This window comes from Equus przewalskii, chromosome 12 (assembly GCF_037783145.1).
Source record: "Equus przewalskii isolate Varuska chromosome 12, EquPr2, whole genome shotgun sequence".
Taxonomy (NCBI): Eukaryota; Metazoa; Chordata; class Mammalia; order Perissodactyla; family Equidae; genus Equus; species Equus przewalskii.
This window is the reverse complement of record NC_091842.1, coordinates 19,099,386-19,118,552: the sequence shown is the minus strand read 5'-3', so window position 1 is coordinate 19,118,552 and position 19,167 is coordinate 19,099,386. Positions and strand designations below refer to the sequence as shown.

Here is a 19,167-nt window from a genome sequence, read left to right as displayed (position 1 = left end):
ATGTTCAGAGCTTGTTTGAACCAATGTCCCCCTTGAATGGAGTCCCCAGAAGCTAGGAGAGCTGGGCTTCCAGAAAGGCGCATCTGATTTCCCAAATTAATACAGAAGATCCATTAAAGGTGGTCACAGAGAATGCCTGCAATATTCCAAATCAAGGATTAGATCATGAAGGCTCACACATAGGGCTGTAGATCCTACGTTTGAAATCAGGGTTGTCTCCAGATAGCTGGAATTCCCACATGCTGTCAGTGTGTGTCAGGCAAAAAGTGGTACTTGAGGGCCTGCAGCTCTGGGTTCCCATGGGGCCTCTCATGAGCTGCCTGAATTTAAGTCATTTAATCTCTGAGAATCTCAAATTCCTCCTCTGGAGAACGGGAACCAAAATTATGTCTTGTTCCCAGAGTTACTGTGTCTGTGAAAGCCGTTTGTTTACAGCCCAGAGCCCTAATTATTAATAGGTGAGAGAGAAGCAGCAACAATCTCCTACCTGTTCATCAAGGATATTCCCCCTAGCACCTTCCAAACCAAGGCCTTGGGAGGAGCACATGGAGCGCCAACTGCACTTGTGTGGAAGCGCCCAGTGGGAGAGCCACCGACGCCGCCGGCCCCCCGCCCCCGACGTCACCCTGTGGTCCCCACGGAACCTGCGGACACTCACAGCTTCTACACCTTTATTGCACCTGGGGGCGGCCGCCCGGGCCTCAGGGCTGTTCGTAGCCCGTGGGCAGAGGGTTGACGCGGGGATTGTGGAAAAGGGTGTGGTTACCGTCTCCCCAGGAGTAGGGCTGTGGAGAGAGGAAGGGAGAGCGAGTCGTCAGCGCTGTCCGGGCCTTGGGGTCCCCCTGCACCCCCTTGCCCGCCCGCTCGCTCCCACTCCGGTGCTGAGGCCTCGTACCTTGGTGCGGATACGGAGGTGGTGGTAGGCGATGAACTCGGGGCGCTCGCGGTGGCCCGCGTGGAGCCAGGAGTTGAGGGTGCAGAGGGCCACGCTGGGGAGGGCCAGCACGAAGGTCAGGAGGCGCCAGGTGCTGGCTGCAGCGGGAGAGGCAGGGGTGAGAGAAGCGGCGAGGGCCTTGGAAGGACTGGGGAGGAATTGGGGGTGGGGCGGGGGGGAGGGGGAGGTTGACTGGTTGGGGGTGTCGCCAGGACCCTGGAAGGGCCCAGAGTGGGATGGGGGGGACGGGTGGGCAAGGTCAGGAAGCGACAGGGTAAGGCCCCAGCCCTACTCACCTCCTGCCCCTCCATGGTCTCCCTTGGCTGCACTGGCCAAGCCCCGACTCAAGGACCTCAGAGGCAGAGCCATTCCGCGAGAGAAGCCGGGAACCACAGACTGTCCTTTGACTCTCCTTCACTGAGGCCTACATTCCCCTCCCCTGTTTTTGGGCCAATCACCTGTTGAGTCTGTAATATGGGTGGCTATTTTTAGGGGTTTTCTATATTTAAAATGGGGCCTGACTGGCATGAAGTCCTTCTCTCCAGACAGCTGCTATACTGTGCCTCTTATTTTGGTAAGCGGACATTTAAAATACAATATATGCCTTTCTTTTTATTGTTGCAGGGAACTGTTCTTTTCAATACTGTCTTCCCAGTGGCTGGCACACAGTAGGCCTTTAATAAATATTTGTAGACTGAATTGTGTCCTTTCGAATCTAAGTTTTTTCATCTGTAAAATGTATAATAATGTGTACCTTAAATCATGTTTATGAAGTTTGAGTAAAGTAACATAGAAATATGCCAGCTTAGAGTCTGGCACCTAACAGTAGCTCGGTATATGTATTAGCCACAGTTCTTTGCAAAGAACAGAACTCACTCTAACTAGTTTTAAAAAGATAAGCAAGAGCCAGTCCTGATGGCCTAGAGGTTCAAGTTTGGTGCTCGCTGCTTTGGTGGCCTGGGTTCGTTACCTGGTAACGGAACCATGTCACCTATCTGTCAGTTGCCATGCTGTGGTGGCAGCTCACATAGAACTAAGACGACTTACAACTAGGACATACAACCACGCACTGGGGCTTTGGAGAAGAGGAAAAAAAAAAAGAGGAAGATTGACAACAGATGTTAGCTCAGGGTGAATCTTTCCCTGCAAAACAACAACAGCAAAACAAAACACAAAGATAAGCAACTGAGAATCTTAGGTAGCTCACAGTATCCCTGGTGTGGCCAGAGCAGCCTGTGATCTACACAGGCAGAAACACACCAGTCTGTGGGCCAGCTGCAGTGAGACACCACCACGGTTCCACTGCTGGACAGTGGATGCCAAAAACTTCATCACTGTTGCCCTGGAAAGCCAGATTCTTCCACCCTCACCCCCTCCTTGAAAATGGATTCTTCATGAAGCTTGCATCCTTGAGTTGCTCTTTTCTGAATCAGAGAATCACGTGGGCACGAACTGGCAACACCTACGTCATTGCCTGGGTCCTGGCTTTGAGAAAGGCTGAGAAATTGAGTTCCAGCTTCTGCCTTAGGGAAGCAGGAATTGCATCTTGGAGAAAATCCCCAAATATAGGAAGAGTATTCAAAAGATGCTGGACAGCCACAAACCTGACAAATGGAATAAAGAGTGGTGTTTTTACCTGGAAAGGTTCTAGGCTCCCCTCTCTCCACGCAGAGTTTGTTGGTCATTGCCAAACAGTTCCCTGGGGATTCCCATCCCTTTGTCTCAGCTTGGAAGTTCCCACTAAGAGCTTTTCTTGCTGGTACTTGGTGAGTGCCCTGAGGGTTGCTCCCATCTCTGCTGCTGTCACCCTCATGTGGTACGCAGAGCCCTCTGTTGCGGCAGTCTTTTCTAGGCTGATCACTGTGTAGAGGCAGTGCAGAGCCAGCTCCTGCAGTCTTTCTACCCACCTTGTTTCACAAGTTCTCACTCATACAATTAATTAATTGGGCTACTGCCAAAGCTCCCAGTTTCTAGAGGTTTAGGTTTTTCTTTGCTTTAGGCAGAAAGAAGAACAACCTTACCAGTTGTTAAGTAAACCCCAGTGAGTAGCATCCTAGCCCGTTTTCAGACACTCCTCAGCTGTTGGTGGTGAAGGGTATGACTCCGAGTCAGTTTCTCCTGTGCCTCTTTCCTGGGCTGTTACATACCATGATCATATTTTCCAAAGCAAAGATCAATTCCACATGTGATCTACTAAATATTAATTTTATTTATGGATGCTCTAGGACAGAATATTTGAAATTGGCATTGTCCCAGAAAGACAACTGAATGATGATACAGGACATGGGTTAGCTACGGTGAACAGTAAAGGGAGTTGGAGATAAGACAGAATCAGAGTAGAGGCCACCAGTGGGCTAATGACAGTAGGATGATACGGTCTAAAGAGGGGCTAGAATCTCGTTATAGTGGACATCTATTGTTTTGTGTCATCTGTCCAACACACCCATGCCTTCTTCTTCTGATAATAACACCCCAGCTTTTCTTTGTGAAATCACCTCCACCACCTGTCATTTTCAGTTCAGGTGGGGTTGACTCTCTCCTCCAGCTCCAAGAGGGGCCACATGACCCAGGCCTAACCAATCAGAGCATTCCGTTCTCCTGGCCATAGTGATTGGTTTGGGAGGGGCACAGGTCCATGAGTCTCAATTTTGGGACTTCTTTCTTGGACTATGGAGACACAGTAGTACTTCAGCTAGACTTGGAGACTCAGATTGAAGCCAATATTGAAATCATTTTTCAGAGCAGACCTGAAAGATGGGGAGAGATCTAGCCTTGTTAATATTATTTGAACCCCTGGATCAAGATGTGCCAGAGTTGAGAAAGATCTGTATCCTTAGGCTTTTCAGTTACATGAAATAACAAAAAGGCAGCTTGAGTTGGGATTTTAAGTCTTCATTAATTGCTAAACATTTTCTTTGAAGCTATGGACCTCTAGCTTCAAAGATCTCTAAACTTTCACCAGCAAAATTTCAATTTCTGTTCCCCTGTACTATGATCCATGTTTTATTGAAAGTTTTTTGCCTTCTTTTGATATGATAGATAGAAATGTCTTTAATAAACATTCTGGAGTATGTATGGTTTTAATGAGTGCAACTGAATGGCCTCTTGAGGTGAAGGCATCTAGTGTTTGTTAAAATGTAGTCAAATAAATTACATATTGAGATATAGTCCAACTTGCTAAAAGTTTCATGGTTGAGTCTTTGTACTTTTATTTTCTTCTTCCATTTCCTAATAGTGTAGTGTTATGTATCAAAATAAATCTACATACAGGGCCAGCCCAGTAGTATAGTGGTTAGGTTCGCATGCTCTGCTTTGGTGGCCCGGGGTTCATGGGTTTGGATCCCGGGCATGGACCTACACACCACTCATCAAGCCACACTGTGGTGGCGTCCCATACACAAAATAGAGGAAGATTGGCACAGGGCCAATCTTCCTCAGTAATCAATCAATCTATCTATCTATCTATCTATAGGCTGCAATCTGATTTCTCTGAAATATGTATCTAATGCTGGGACACAAGATTTTAGCTGAGCCAGGTGCACTGGTGCTCAGTTGGCCTCATGACTCGTGTAACTCAAGCCCAGACAGCGGTTATACCTTGGGCAAGAATCTGAAGTTTCTGCTCCCATTATGAGACCTTCATCTCACATCCTACGTGCTGTGTTCACTATGCTAACTGATATATAAAGAGGCCCCCAAATGGTGACTTATTAATCTTAGATATTTTCTAAACCAGTATTTTGCCACCACAAATGCTGATTACTGAAAATACATTTGAAGGCTTTTCTGTACTATCACTGATGCTGCTGAAAATTGGATGAGACCAACCTGACAATGTGTGGTAATCTCATTACTACAAATGTATGGATGAAATGTACTGGACCCAAGTAAACAGCACTGTTTTCACTTGCTTTTCTCTGTTATCACTATAGAAATAACCACAGAACTGTTGAACAGGAGGTGAATCAATGATCAAGTGTGGTCACTTTGGTTAACTTTCCAAGTGTGTCCACGCTGTATCTCAGGAAGACAAGGATCAAAGAAACCTGAGTCTTAGCATAAAAACCTTGAGCAATTGGAAGTGGTTCCTTGATTCAATTAATATTTACTGAGCACTTGCTGAGTCAGGCAGTGTATCAGAGTCTCTGCTCTCATGGAGCTCAGTCTACTGGGGGAGACAGATGTGTGATCAGACATTTCCGATGGTTAACTATGCCACTTCAGCAGTTACCACACCAAGTGTGTGATTGAGAGTTTGGGAAAGCTTTCAGTGGAGCTGTGGCTCACGTGATCAGTAGGATAAGTTTAGGCAACAGAGAAGGGGGAAGCATATTCTGGGCAGTTGAGGGAGATAAAACAAGTGTAAAGACCCAGAGGTGTGAAGGGCCATGGCCAGTAAAGCTGCAGAGGTTGGGCAAGCCAAACTGAGAAGCCATGGATGCTGTGCAGAAGCATTTGAACTCTATTCTGCAGGCCATTTTGGGGTGGAGGTGGGGGGTGGGGGTGGGGAAGGCACCAATGCTTTTAAGCAGGGGAGTGACTTCAGATTTAGTGTTGGAGTTTGAGGTTTAAGAGAGAAGTTTAAGACATGAACAGACATTTCTCCAAAGAAGGTATACAGGTGGCCAATAGACACATGAAAAGATGCTCACCATCACTAATCATCAGGGAAATGCAAATCAAAACTACACTAAGATATCACCTTACACCTGTTAGAATGGCAAAAATAACCAAAACAAAAAGTGACAAATGTTGGAGAGGATGTGGAGAAAAAGGAACCCTCGTACACTGTTGGTGGGAATGCAAACTGATGCAGCCACTATGGAAAACAGTATAGAGATTTCTCAAAAAATTAAAAATAGAAATATCTTATGACCCAGCCATCCCACTACTGGGTATCTACCCAGAGAACTTGAAATCAGCAATTCCAAAAGTCCCATGCACCCTTATGTTCATTGCAGCATTATTTACAATAGCCAAGATGTGGAAGCAACCTAAGTGCCCATCAATTGATGATTGGATAAAGAAGATATGGTATATATATACAATGGAATACTACTCAGCCATAAAAAAGACAAAATCGTCCCATTCACAACAACATGGATGGACCTTGAAGGTCTTATGTTAAGTGAAATAAGCCAGACAGAGAAAGACGAACTCTGTATGACTCCACTCATAGGTGGAAGTTAAACATAGAGACAAAGAGAATTGATTGGTGTTACCAGGGAAAGGGGGGTTTGGGGGAGGGCACAAAGGGTGAAGTGATGTACCTACAACATGACTAACAATAATGTACAACTGAAATTTCACAGGGTTGTAAACTATCATAATCTTAATAAAAAGTTAAAAAAAAAAAGAGAGAAGTTTAACCAGTGGATTCTATGGATGATGAGCCAGAATGCAGAGACTGGAAGCAGGGGAAGCTGATTAGGAGTCTTTTGTAATAATCCAGGCAAATGATGACAAGGATTTGCGCTTCAGGCAGAAGCACTGGCAACAGAGAAGAGAGAGTGGACTTGAGAAAACTTTCTGAAGCAGAAGAACTAGGATGCGGTGCCTGATGGGATCCGAGCTGGAGGTGCAGTGCAATGAGAGAAAGAGGAATCAAGGACTCGGGGAGCAAGCTTGGAAACTGGATATTAAGGACTTCTTTGCAGTTTGAATTCTCATAGAGGAACTCGGCATTTTTTCTTCACTCTAATAGCACATTGTTGGGAAAACCAACAAATAATTTTTAAAATAACATTTTAAAAAGCATAAGAGAAATAATTTATTAATCACTGATATTAAGACATCACTTAATATTATCCTTGGCCAAACTGAGGGCATGCCCGTACTTCAGTACTTTTGCATTTCACCTACCACCTCCCGAAATCCTTCTGCAAACTGTGAGGTTTGAGGGAAAGGAGAGAGGAGAAGGATTCAGGAAAAAGAAAATAAAACCAAACCCAAACATTCAGCACTTCTGAGGAAGACTGATAGTAGAGAAAGGCCTTCACAGATAGTACTGGGAGAAGGAAGGAAATGTGTCGCTGATCCCCAAGTCCACCTGCAAGGCTACCAAAGAAAGGGCTCACCTAGGGCCGCACCGCATGAGTTCTTTGGTGTCTGGCAAGGTTAGATCTCCGGCTGAAAACTTTCCCACATGGAAGACACTGGCAGGGCTTCTCTCCAGTGTGGGTTTGATGGTGGCAAAGGAGTGTGGTGCCCTCTCCAAAGCCAAGGCCACACTGGTAGCATCGGTAGGGCTGGTCTATATTATGAGTCCTCTTGTGCTGTTTCAGAGCAGCCTGTTGCCAAACTGTTCCCCACAAGTCCCACACCTGTATAGCTTCTGGGCCCGATCACTCCCAGCCTCGTGAGCTGCCAGCTGGGCAGTCTGCCAGTGCCTGGTCAACTTCCAGGCTTCACAGGAGCACTCCTGGCACTCAGAGAAGCCAAATTCCGTTCCCCTGAGTGCATCCGCTGGTGGTTGACCAGGTGGACAGGGTAATTGAAGCCAGAGCCGCACTCTACACACAGGTGTGGCTTTTCTGCTAAGTGGCTCTTTCTATGCCGGATCAGGGAGGAGCTCTGGGTGAAGCGCTTCCCACACTTGGAGCAGATGTAAAGCTTCTCACCTGTACGGGTGAGCTGGTGTCGAAGGAACTTGCCGATGGCTGGGAAATTCTTTCCACACTCAGAACAGGTAAACTTGGCAGCCATGACTGTTTCTGGTTCACCATGGAGGGTGAACTTGGAATCTGGAATCTGCAAGAATGCACTGGGGACAGACATAGGGCTTCAGGCCAGTATGCACTCCTTGGTGAGGCAGCAGCAGAGAACTGACTGTAAGGCCCTTGCCACATCCCCCACGGATATATGGCTTCTGCCCAGAGTGGATTCGCTAGTGCGTAATGAGGTTGGAGCTTCCACAGAAGGTCTTTCTATACTGGGGACAGTGATAGGGTCTCTCACCAGTGTGGACCCTTCTGTGCTGGATGAGGGATGCACTCTGAGCAAAACCTTTCCCACAGGCCCCACACTTGTAGGGCTCATCTCCCTGGTGAGTCTGCTGATGCTGGAGGAGGTTGGAACTTTGGCTGGAACGTTTTCCACAGTCAGGACAGGGGGAAGGCTTCTCACCTGCATGACTTCGAAGATGATGGGTCAGAGAGTAACTATGCCGGAAGCTCTTGCCACCGTGGGTGCAGCTGTAGGGTCTTGTACCAGGCACAGGTTTCCCATGACCAGTGAGTTCACAGTGTGGGAGTGGTACCCAGCCTCCAATCTTCAAGGAGTTATCTTGAGATTTCTCTAATTTAAGATTCTTGGCAACGTCATCTGAAGTTTCTTGAGGTTGAGTCTAGAAATAGATGACACTGTTCTTGGGCATATCCCTTGATGTTCTCTGTTACTGGGCCCTTCCTCTTGAATAAACTTGTCCTCATTCTTGTTCCCAATTCCTGTGGAAGAAATTGGAGATTTCAGATTCCTGCACCATAATTCCCTCCAGAGAGGGAGAATAAACCACAGAAGATAGTTTTCTATAAATAGTTTTCTATTTATAGATAGATACCGATAGTTTTCTGTAAAGAAGATTTTGCTTTCAGAATCAAATAGTCAGTGTGTCTTGATAGTAAGATTTAATTTAAAACATCACTTGGGGTTACAAGATTTTTAGTTGTCTTGGACTTTTGTCATCTTCATCCTGAATGAAAGTATAGCAAGGAAGGATCATTCATATTAGCCTGGAACATCTGAGCACAAACCATCAAGAAAGAATCAACTTCAACAGCAGAAGAAAAGACATTAGTGTTTTATTGGCTAAGGTGATTAACAGAAGGGAGCCACTCAGGCCAAGAAGATAATTAAACAATTTGTCACAGACAAGATTGGAAAGTCTAATTTTTAAAAAGAGACTATAGGTAAACTTGTAATTTTAAATCTCAAAAGTCAAATTAACCAAGATGAGAGTTTGCAATAAGACTAGTAAATATCCCAGTGGCTCATATAGAAGTATGCTAATTCTGTTTTTAGGCCTATCGAGGCTATTAGTCTAGGTTTCCCATTACTTGGAAATGAGGACTGGGGGACACTGCTTCTGGCCTCTCTGAATCCCAAGACTTGATCCCTGGCCCTCGGTTCACTCTCTGGGCCCCCCTGCTTGTGCTTCACTTCACAGCTCTACTGATATCTGCCCCTGACCTCTTACCTGAGCTCCAAGCCTGCAACTCATGCTGCTCCCTGGATACTTCCCCCTTAATGCTCTGCCATCACTTCAGATTTAATATCCCTCTGCCAAATAATTGCTGACTCCCAATTTCACTCTGTCAGTGGCATTAGTTTTCACTCTCTTGGACATCTAAGCTTGAAATGGTGAAAATTCTTTTGACTCATCTCTCTCCTTCCTTCCCCAGGAGTGAGGTACTATTTAAAAGTGATGTGCTATCATCAGTCACCAGGGAAATGCAAATTAAAAGCCATGATGAGTACCACTACACACCCACTAGAATGGCTAAAATTAAATAGACTGACAATACCAAGTGTTGCCAAGGATGTGGAGCAACTGATATGCCCATACATTGCTGGTGAAACGTAAAATGATCCAGCCACTTTGGAAAACAGTTTGATAGTTTGTTCACAATAAATTAAACAGCCCTTACCATATGACCCAGCAATTCTACTCTTAGGTATTTGCCCAAGAAAAATGAAAACATGTCCACACAAAGACGTTTTTACAAATCTGCATTGTAGCTTTATTCATAATAGGCAAAAGCTGAAAACAATCCAACGTCCATCAACTGGTGAAGGGATAAACAAATTGTGGGATATCTGTATAATGGAATACTACTCAGCAACAAAAAGGAACAATTATTGTTACATGCAACAAATAGATGAATCTCAAAGTTATGCTAGACCAGAGAAGCCAGATACAAAAGAGTGCATACTGTATTCCATTTATATGAAATTTGACAATAGGCAAAACTAATTTATAGAGGGGGCCAGCCCTGTGGCTGAGGTTGAGTTTGCACAATCTGCTTTGGTGGCCCAGGGTTTTGCCAGCTGGGATCCTGGGCATGGACATGGCATCACTCATCAGGCCATACTGAGGTGGCGTCCCACATAGCACAACCAGAAGGACCTACAACTAGAATATACAACTATCTACTGGGGACTTTTGGGGGGAAGAAGAAGAAGGAAAAAGACTGGTGACAGATGTTAGCTCAGGTGCCAATCTTCAAAAAAACCCCTAATTTATAGGGGGAGAAAGCAGATCTATGGGGCTGGGTGGGGGAGGGAGTGGCTAACTGCTAAAGGGCATGAAAACTTTGAGGGGTAATGGAAATGTCATATATCTTGATTGTGATGGTGGTTACACTAGTATATGCATTTATCAAAAATCATCAGACAGTACACTTAAAATGGGTGCATTTTATTACATGTCACTTCAATAAAGCTGTCAGCACAGATATGCCAAGCTTTTTCTAAGATGTGGAGGGTAGACAGGAGTATCGATGCTGATTGCCCAATTATTTTTAAAAGATTTTATTAAAGTATAAGTAAAACAATAACAGTTTAAATAGCTAGTACTTATAGAGTACTTACTATGTGCCAGGTACTGTTCTAAGAGTTTCCATATATTGACTAAACCTCACAACAACTCACTAAGATAGAGACTATTTTCCCATTTTACAGATGAAGAAATGGAGGCAATGAAAGGTCCTAACCTTGCCAAAGGTCATCCATATGGTAAGTGGCAGAACCAGGACTCAAACAATCTGGCTTGAGAGCTGCCTCCTAATTTCTATGTTACCATGCCTCTCATTAAGACAATTTTGAAAAAGAAACCCCCTTTCCTCCATAATTCCACCTGCTCTAAGAAAATATTTTCACGTTTGCATGTTTCTTCAGGGTTTGCCAACATACCTACATATTTTAACTACTCTATAATCACAGTTTAGATACTGAGCAAGAGGCAACTACTCCAAGCAAAGCTGAATCTAAATTTGCTTTCTAAAAAGATGTGCACTCTTATTTTACTCATGTACATTTGCTGGTTCATTCATATTCTTTCATAATGATATTTTAATGGTTACATACAATTCTTTTGCTTCAAATACCAGATTTTATTCATTTTCTTTATTATTGGAATATATCGTTATTATAGAGAGAGCTCTAATGAGCATCTTCATGCCATGCACAGAGCTTAGTCTCTCCCTGTTGAATCTCTTGTGTAGGTATCATCCCCAGGAGCACACCTGCTGCTCCACAGAAGCAAGCCTCTGGTCTCCACAAAGCAGAAGCTCTTCTTATATTAGGAATGGCTGCCGTTTAATTTGCTAGTGCCTGGGATGGGTCAGACACAACGACCCCGGCCCATTCACGCTCTTGAGGGCCACAGGAAGACCACAGCAGTCCTGGCAACTCTCCTCTGGGAGTCAGCTGGGACATGTTAGTGCAATTAGCCTGTGACAATTAAAAGTGCCACAGGCTGTCAAAAACTTTTATCTATTTAGCCACCATAATCCATCATTTTTTCTGTGACTATCACAGCTGTCCCCTCCTACATTTTCTGTCACTAATCTAGTCCAGGCTTTCCTTACCTCTTCCTGCTATTATTGTGTTTCCTATTGGTCTTTTTGGTTGTTTTGCCTTTCTTCCAATTATCTGACAAGTCTGTCAGATCTATTTCTTATTGTAGGGCAGGGCTCCCCGATTATTTTCACACTATGGGACACAGAGAAAACGCTAAAAACAATCTGTGCAGCACACTGGGATAAAAACTTGAGGCTGCTCCCAGCTGAAGGTGCCTGGCCCAGTGTTTCTGGTCATCCCAGGCCCCATCCTGTCTGCCCTATGGGTTAAAGCAATGGGTCTCGACCTAGGCTGCACATTAGAATTATTTTCTAAAAATTCGTTTGCCCAGGCTGCACCCAGGAGTGATAATAGTAACATACACCCAAGACTGAGAACCTTTGAACTAATGGGATAGCTCAGTTTATCCTCAGTAACCACAGCTTATCCTTCTTTCACTACAGTGCCTTCCTTCTGAGAAATGGGTCCAGGATACTAAGAAACTAAGGTCAAGGCCCTGAAGTGAACTGAGGAGGGTGCAGCACTCTGTAGCTGGACTCAATATTACATGATCAAAATCTATCACCAAATCATCTAAGCCTAAATGAGTGTCTCTGGGCTGGAGATATACACACTTTTAGTCTCAGTGGTTTAGTGCAGAGTTCTGAGAAAGCCGGACCCGAGGGAGGCAGGTGTTTATGCCACTGTGTATGTGGGGCCGTGTTAAACGCAGAATCCAGGGGAAGGCCTTGGGAATAGCAGCAGGAGGCCTAGATTCTTAGAGGAGGAGCTGCAGTGCAGTAAGCGCTGCTTGAGGAATAGTTGTCAGATGAGCTAGCTAACCCAATAACTGGACTCCAGGATGAGAATGTGATATCAAACCTGGAGTGAGTTCACTCACCCATTGCGCAGCAAACCAATCTCTGACACCAGGTGTAGTGGGAGAAAACAGGAATTTTATTATTGCACAGCGCTGAACAGGGAGAAAGGGCAGCTAATGCTGAAATCCCAAACTCCCTGAAAACCTAAAAGGAAGGGTTTTTATTTGGGGTTTTAGGCAAGGGAGGGGGAGCATACCGCCTTGCTGGTCGCAGCTTTCCCACCAGCCCATAGCAAGGAGGAGATAACAAATCCAGGTGGTTGTCCTTGGCCATTTGTCTCCGTGGTGGGTAGTGGATTCTGGAGGCAGGAAGCCAGGGAGTAAGCAGGGAAGGAGTGCTTTGGTTTTAATCACATATATGTAGGGAAACTGATATCAGGGCCAGTATCAAACGGAGGGTGGAAAGCTGTAAAGGGCAGTGGAAATGCTTGTCCTGCCCCTTCTACCTCTGATACAACCAACGTGCTTGCGGGGGTTCACGGAGCGTCCCATCAAAAGGCCTCGGCAGAGGCGTGTTTTCAGAAATGCGCCCTGCTCCAGGTAGGAGGCAACAGGCCCGGGCTGCGGCCCTGCGCAAGCTCTTACCCAGAGAGATCCCACACCCGCCAGACTCCTGCACAGTGGAGACGAGCCAGTCACCCCCACTCTCCAAATAAGGCCACACCCCAACTCCGGGAAGGCCATCTAAGGCGCTGTTGAAAGCCCCAGGCCCGCGAGGGCCGACTAACGAGGGATCACGAAGGTTCCGAGGCCGAGTCCTCGCAGCAGGGCGCCGGGCTCTGCAAAGGGACGCCGCTGAGGCCCCTCCGCCGGCAGCCTCCAAGGGGCCTGCTGGGAAATGTAGTCCCTCGCAAGGGGCGCCGGGAGTAGGAGGTGCCTTGACCCCAGCTCCGGAAGCCAAGTATGAGGGAGTCCTCCTAGCCCCCGAGAGTGGGATGCTGAGGGCCCCGAGCATCCTTATCCAGCCTCGGCCAAGGGGCGCTCTTTTCCTGGCCCGTCTTGCTTGCTTCTCACTTCCCAAAAAACTTTCCCCATCTGAGCCCTGGCATTCCTGGGAAGGGGGCGAAACGGTCAGAGTAGTGAGCACACCACAAAGAGCCGCGTAGGAACCGCCATCCCAGTCCTCAACTAGAGAGAAAACGGCTAGGGGCGAGCTTTCCTCAAGCGAGAAGTTGTAGAGCCCCGTGCCCACCGTTAAGCCAGATCACCGCAGCGAGCGTTCAGCCGGGCACCCAGGCCCGGCGGCCTTGAGCGCGCTCCTCCCCCAGGCTCCCGGACGCGCGCGTCACCTGGGAATTGAGAGAGGGAACGACGTGTCGAGGGCTGGACTACAGCGCTTCCTAGGGTCAGGAGGCGGTGATGGGGAGCCGGGCTGGAAAGCGCTGGAGGTTTAAGACGGCCACATTGAGGAGGGACGAGATGCAAGGTTAGGATTAGGGTGAGGCGAGTGAGACGCTGGCTTCTGGCACGGAATTTAAGCGGGCATCCCAAACTAAGTAATCAACGTAAATATTTTAATGCAATATTTCAAAAAATCAAAATTAATAAAAAAATTCATGGTGAACAAAAATATCTAAATTTTAAATAAAGACGGGATTCAACCCAGCATTTTCACGACCCTGCCTGACTCACCTCACCCTAATCATGGCCCTGGTTCCAATAAAACCTTATTTACAAAAACAGGTGGCTGGCAGTGGCTTTACTTGTCTGATTTTTAAAAAACTTGCACCAAAGTATTGTTTATCTTGATGTGAGTATTTTCGTGCCCCTTAAACTTTGCACTAGAGGCTAATGCCTCACACATCTTACCCTCGTGCCCCTCTGCCAAGTCCCTTCAGCTTTGGCAGCCACATATCTGCTCCGGTTCCCAGAAGTGGACTACATCTGGAAAGGACCCTGATTGTCGTCTAAGTTCTGCCACGAGCTGCCTGAGTGACCTCAGGCCAGTCACCACTCCCCCTTCGCCTCAGGTGGCCCGTGTAAAATTAGGAAGGGTCCAACTAAATGATTGAGAATAGGCCTGGTAGTTCTAAAAAGCAGTGATTCTCACAGGGTGGAACAAAAGATAAAGACTCAAAAATTTCACTAGAAATTCACATACCTGTATATGAGTACAAAATGGTCCTAGAACCACTGTTTCTAGTAGTCAAGAATTGGAAACAATCAGTTCATCAATAGTCAAATGGGTATATAAATTAATAGTATTTCAAACGGTGGAATACTACGCAGCAACAGAACGATTGACTACAACCATATGCGACTACAGGGATGCACCTTGCAAACACTGTGGCACAAAAGAAGCAAGACAGAATACATAAAGTCCAATTCCACTTTTATAAGGTCCAAAATCAGGCAAAGTCACAGACTATTGTTTAGAAACCCATATATAGATGAGAAACTATAAAGACAAGCAAGAAATTATTATCACAAATGTCAGGGTAGTGTTTATAGCCCTAGGAGAGACACCATTCCACCTTCTATGATGTTGGATTCACCCTCAGGCTGTATCCTAAATCCTGACCTCAAATCCTATGCCTCACATCCAGGGGAGAAGAGAACATCTTTTCTAGCAAATCCCAGTGAAAGAGAGAGGAAGTTTCTCTGTCTCAGAAGCCCTAGCACACATTTCTTCATATTCCATTGGATCTGAACCAATCACACTGACCAAGGGGAATGGGATACGTTGACAGGCTTAACTTAATTAGGGCCTGCCCTTGGATCTAGGGGTGAGATAAATCTTGCCCAAACCATAAGGCCAAGAATGGGAGGCAAGGGGATGTTAAAAAGAAAAAACAAAGTAGACTTCCAGTTTCCTGTCCAGCATGTTAGGAGCTTGGAAGTCATCACTCTGTTCTAACAAGTTAAAAACTGAATACACTGAAAATCAACAACTCTTCTTAGATCTTTCAGAGGATTGAGGTCGTGGGGCAAACTGCTGCTTCCAAAATTGAAGAGACAGACAGATAGACACAGAGAATCACATTTTACTGGAGTGCACCTCTGGAGCTGGCACTAGGGTAGGAAAACTTAAACTGTAATTGACAAATTGCTGGAGGCTCAGTGTAGACAAAGTTGAGAGTTAAAACCTCCAGGTGGGCTCAGTCTTAAGGGTCCCCTGCACTGTCATGAGTTTTACCTGCAGGAGCTCAACTAGGTTCTCATAGCAAAGGTCAAAGAAAACTCCTCTTGTGCTTCTGTTGGGGTGGGGACAGCCATTTTGAAATACACCCAGGGCATTCTTTTCTTCATAACAAGGCCTGCCCTCGACTGCAACTACATGAGGAGGGACAGAGAAGCACTTGTGAAGGTCACAGCCCAGAGGCACAGCCTCACTAAAAGACTCCCCTGGGACCTAATCATAGAACAATAGAATCTCTTCCCCCTGCACCTTACCACCTCACCAATAGCATTCCTGGATAACAATGATGGAATCCAAATGAAAGAAATGCATGTCTTAGACATTATTTGAGAAGAACTCTCTAGGAAAACCCAAGGACAAGAGGAGACAAAAACAAGGGCACCAGAGGAAATTTTAGCCTCAAACACCTACAGCTACAGCAAACAGTAAACAGAAAACACAGCCTAACTCCTAGCCAGATAAACATAAAATCTTACACAAGAGGCCTGTTTACTTCAGTTCCTTTCACCCGGTACCTCGTATCTGACTTTCAATAACAATTACAAGGCATAATAAAGACAAAAAACACACTTTGAAGAGACAGAGAAAGCATCAGAACCAGACTCAGGTATGGCAGAGATTTTGGGATTATCAACTGGGAATTTAAAATAATGATGATTAATATGCCAACAGCTCTAATGGAAAAAGTAGACAGCATGCACTACATGGGTAACTTAAGCAGAGAGATGGAAACTCTAAGAAAGAATTAAAAGGAAATGCTAGAAATAGAAAACCCTGTAACAGACATGAAGAATGCCTTTGTTAGCTCATCGGTAGACTGAATGTGGCTGAGAAGAGCTTGAGGAAGTACCAATAGAAACTTACAAAACTGAAAAGGAAAGAAAAAAAAGAATGAAAAAGATGCACAGAATAGCCAAGAACTGTGGGGCAATTGCAAAAAGTGTAACATATGTATAATGAAAATATCAGAAGGAGAAGAAAGAGAGAAGGGAACAGAAGAAATCCTTGAATTAATAATGGTTGAGAATTTTCCAAAATTAAAGACAGAAACCAAACCACAGATCCAGGGAGTTCAGAGAACACCAAGGAGAATAAATACAAAAAAAAAAAAAATCTAGGTGTATCATATTCAAACTGCAGGAAATCAAAGACAAGGAGAAAAATCTTGAAGGAAGCCAGAGGGGAAAAGCCAGAGGGGAAAACATCTTACTTGTAGAGGAGCAAGGATAAGAATTACATTAGACTTCTCTTCAGAAACGATGCAAACAAGAATAGAATGGAGTGAAATATTTAAAGTGTTGAAAGAAAAATCTCAGAATTCTGTACCCAGGGAAATTATCCTTCCAAAGTAAAAAAGAGATAAGGACTTTCTCAGACAAACAAAAATTGAGGAAATTTGTTGCCAGTAGACCTGCCTTGCAAGACATGTTAAAAGAAATTCTTCAGAAAGAAGGGAAATTATATAGGTCAGAAACTCAGATATACATAAAGAAAGAAAGTACATTAGGAAAAGAATAAAGGAGGGTAAGATAAAATATTTTATTTTTCGTATTCTCAATTGATTTAACGGATAATAATTTGTTCAAAATAATAATAGCAACATGTGTTTGGTGATTACAACTTACAGAAAAGTGCAATAAATGATAGTAATATTCTAAGGGATGGGAGGGAGAGTATTCTGTTGTAAGGTACATGTACTACCTGTGAAGCAGCATAGTGTTATTTGAAGGTGGACTTGGATTAGTTGCAAATGTATATTGCAAACTCCAGGGCAACCACTAAAAAAGGTGCATAAAAAAAGAAGTATGATTTACATGCTAAGAGAGGAGAGAAAAGGGAATCATATAAAATGCTCAGTTAAAACCAGAGAGGGCAGATAGAGTGGAAGACAAAAAACAAAAAATAACTACAGTAACAACAAGACAAAGAATATGGATAATGAATAGAAAATGGTAACACATGTAGTAGATATTAATCCGCTATATTAATAATCACTTCAAATGTCAATGGTCTAAATACAGCAATTAAAAGACAGGAGATTTCAGAGTGGATTAAAAACAAAAACAAAAACAAGACCTAACTTGATGTTGTGTACAAGAAATCCACTTCAAACTTGCTATGGTCTGAATGTATTCCCCCCAAATTCATATGTTGAAATCCTAACCTCCAGTGGTGATGGTATTAGGAGGTGGGTCCTTTGGGAGGTGCTTAAGTCATGAGAGTAGGACCCTCATGAATGGGACTAGTGCCTTATGAAAGAGGCTCTAGAGAGATCTCTAGCCCCTTCTGCCATGTGAAGACACAGTGAGAAGACATCGGCTATGAATAAGGAAAAGAATCCTCACCTGATCATGCTGGCACCATGATCTCAGACTTCCTAGCCTCCAGAACTATGAGAAATAAATTTTTCTTGTTAAAAAATAGATTTTTCTTGTTTCTCCCCAGTCTGTCATATTTTGTTATAGCAGCCTGAAAGGACTACGACAAACATAAAGACACAGATTAAAACTAAAGAGATGGAAAAAGATATGTCACACTAACACTAATCAAAAGAAAGCTGAAGTAGCTATGTTAATTTTAGACAAAGCAGACTTCAGAGCAAGGAGATCTACCAGCAAAAAAAGCGTGCTTTACATAGTGATAAAGGGGTAGATTCTCCAAGAAGACTACAATCATTAAAGTATATGCACCTAACAACAGAGCATCAAAATACATGAGGCATTGGGCCAGCATGGTGGCACAGCAGTTAAGTGCACACATTCTGCTTCGGTGGCCTGGGGTTCACTGGTTTGGATTCTGGGTGCAGACATGGCACCGCTTGGCAAGCCATGCTGTGGTAGCCATCCCACGTATAAAGTAGAGGAAGATGGGCACGGATATTAGCTCAGGGCCAGTCTTCCTCAGAAAAAGAGGAGGATTGGCAGATGTTAGCTCAGGGCTAATCTTCCTCGGGGGAAAAAAATAATACATGAGGCAAGACTGATAAAACTGCAAGGAGAAATAGGTCAACTCACCTTTATAGTTGGAGACTTCAACACTCCTCTATCAGTAAGTGACAGATCCATAGGCAGAAAATCAATAAGGATATAGTGGAACTGAGCAGTACCATCAATGAACTGGATCTAATTGACATTTATAGAATATTTACCCAATAACTACATTCTTCTCAAGCTCACAGAGAACATTCACCAAGATTGGCCACATTCTGGGCCATAAGACACATCTCAACAAATTTAAAAAAATAGAAATCATGAAAAGTATACTGTAAGAGCACAGTGGAATTAAATTAGAAACCTGCAACAGAAAGATAATGGGAAAATTCCAAAATACCTACAGATAAAACAACACACTTCTAGATAACATATGGATCTCAAGAGAAATATTTTTAAAAGGAGATTACAGGAAGGAAGGGAAATGACTTTTCAATGATCTATCATTCATAACACTTTTGGTGAATATAAAAAACACTCAATTCAAATAGGCTTGAACAATAAGGAAATTTATTGTCTCACATAACAGGAATCCTGGAGGCAGGGTGGTTTTGTAGTCAATTAATTTAGTGGCCCTACAACATTATCAAAACCCAGGTTCTTTCCATCTTTCTCCTCTGCTTTCATTAGTATATTGGATTTTCTCTTCAGGCTTGTCCCCTCCTGG

At 44.4% G+C, this 19,167-nt stretch overlaps 1 protein-coding gene and 1 long non-coding RNA gene across 3 annotated transcripts; both read right to left on the bottom strand.

Moving 5' to 3' along the window:
• Nucleotides 1-654: 654 nt before the first annotated feature.
• COX6A2 (cytochrome c oxidase subunit 6A2) lies at nucleotides 655-7,429 on the bottom strand. Of its 2 annotated transcripts, none has more exons than XM_070566487.1 (4): nucleotides 7,012-7,429; nucleotides 1,231-2,077; nucleotides 896-1,032; nucleotides 655-785 (listed from the first exon to the last, which is right to left on the bottom strand). In XM_070566487.1, the coding sequence occupies exons 2-4, from the start codon at nucleotides 1,301-1,303 to the stop codon at nucleotides 702-704; spliced, it is 294 nt and encodes a 97-aa protein (XP_070422588.1). In that variant the 5' UTR covers nucleotides 1,304-2,077; nucleotides 7,012-7,429; the 3' UTR covers nucleotides 655-701. The 2 variants fall into 2 exon arrangements, with proteins under 2 accessions (XP_070422588.1, XP_008512571.1); XM_008514349.2 differs by having other exon boundaries at nucleotides 1,231-2,009; nucleotides 7,012-7,264.
• A 4,998-nt stretch (nucleotides 7,430-12,427) lies between these two features.
• Nucleotides 12,428-13,668, bottom strand: LOC139074736 (uncharacterized). Its single transcript, XR_011524427.1, has 2 exons — nucleotides 13,564-13,668; nucleotides 12,428-12,670 (listed from the first exon to the last, which is right to left on the bottom strand). It is a non-coding gene; the product is annotated as an uncharacterized lncRNA (long non-coding RNA).
• Between the last annotated feature and the right edge of the window lie 5,499 nt (nucleotides 13,669-19,167).

Bases quoted from the DNA above. Each gene is read 5' to 3' on its own strand.
- COX6A2 (XM_070566487.1), bottom strand. From the start codon at position 1,303: ATGGCTCTGCCTCTGAGGTCCTTGAGTCGGGGCTTGGCCAGTGCAGCC. The intron at 1,033-1,230 runs GTGAGTAGGGCT...CTCCCGCTGCAG, and splicing joins AGACCATGGAGGGGCAGGAG to CCAGCACCTGGCGCCTCCTG. The intron at 786-895 runs GTACGAGGCCTC...CTCTCTCCACAG, and splicing joins ACCTCCGTATCCGCACCAAG to CCCTACTCCTGGGGAGACGG.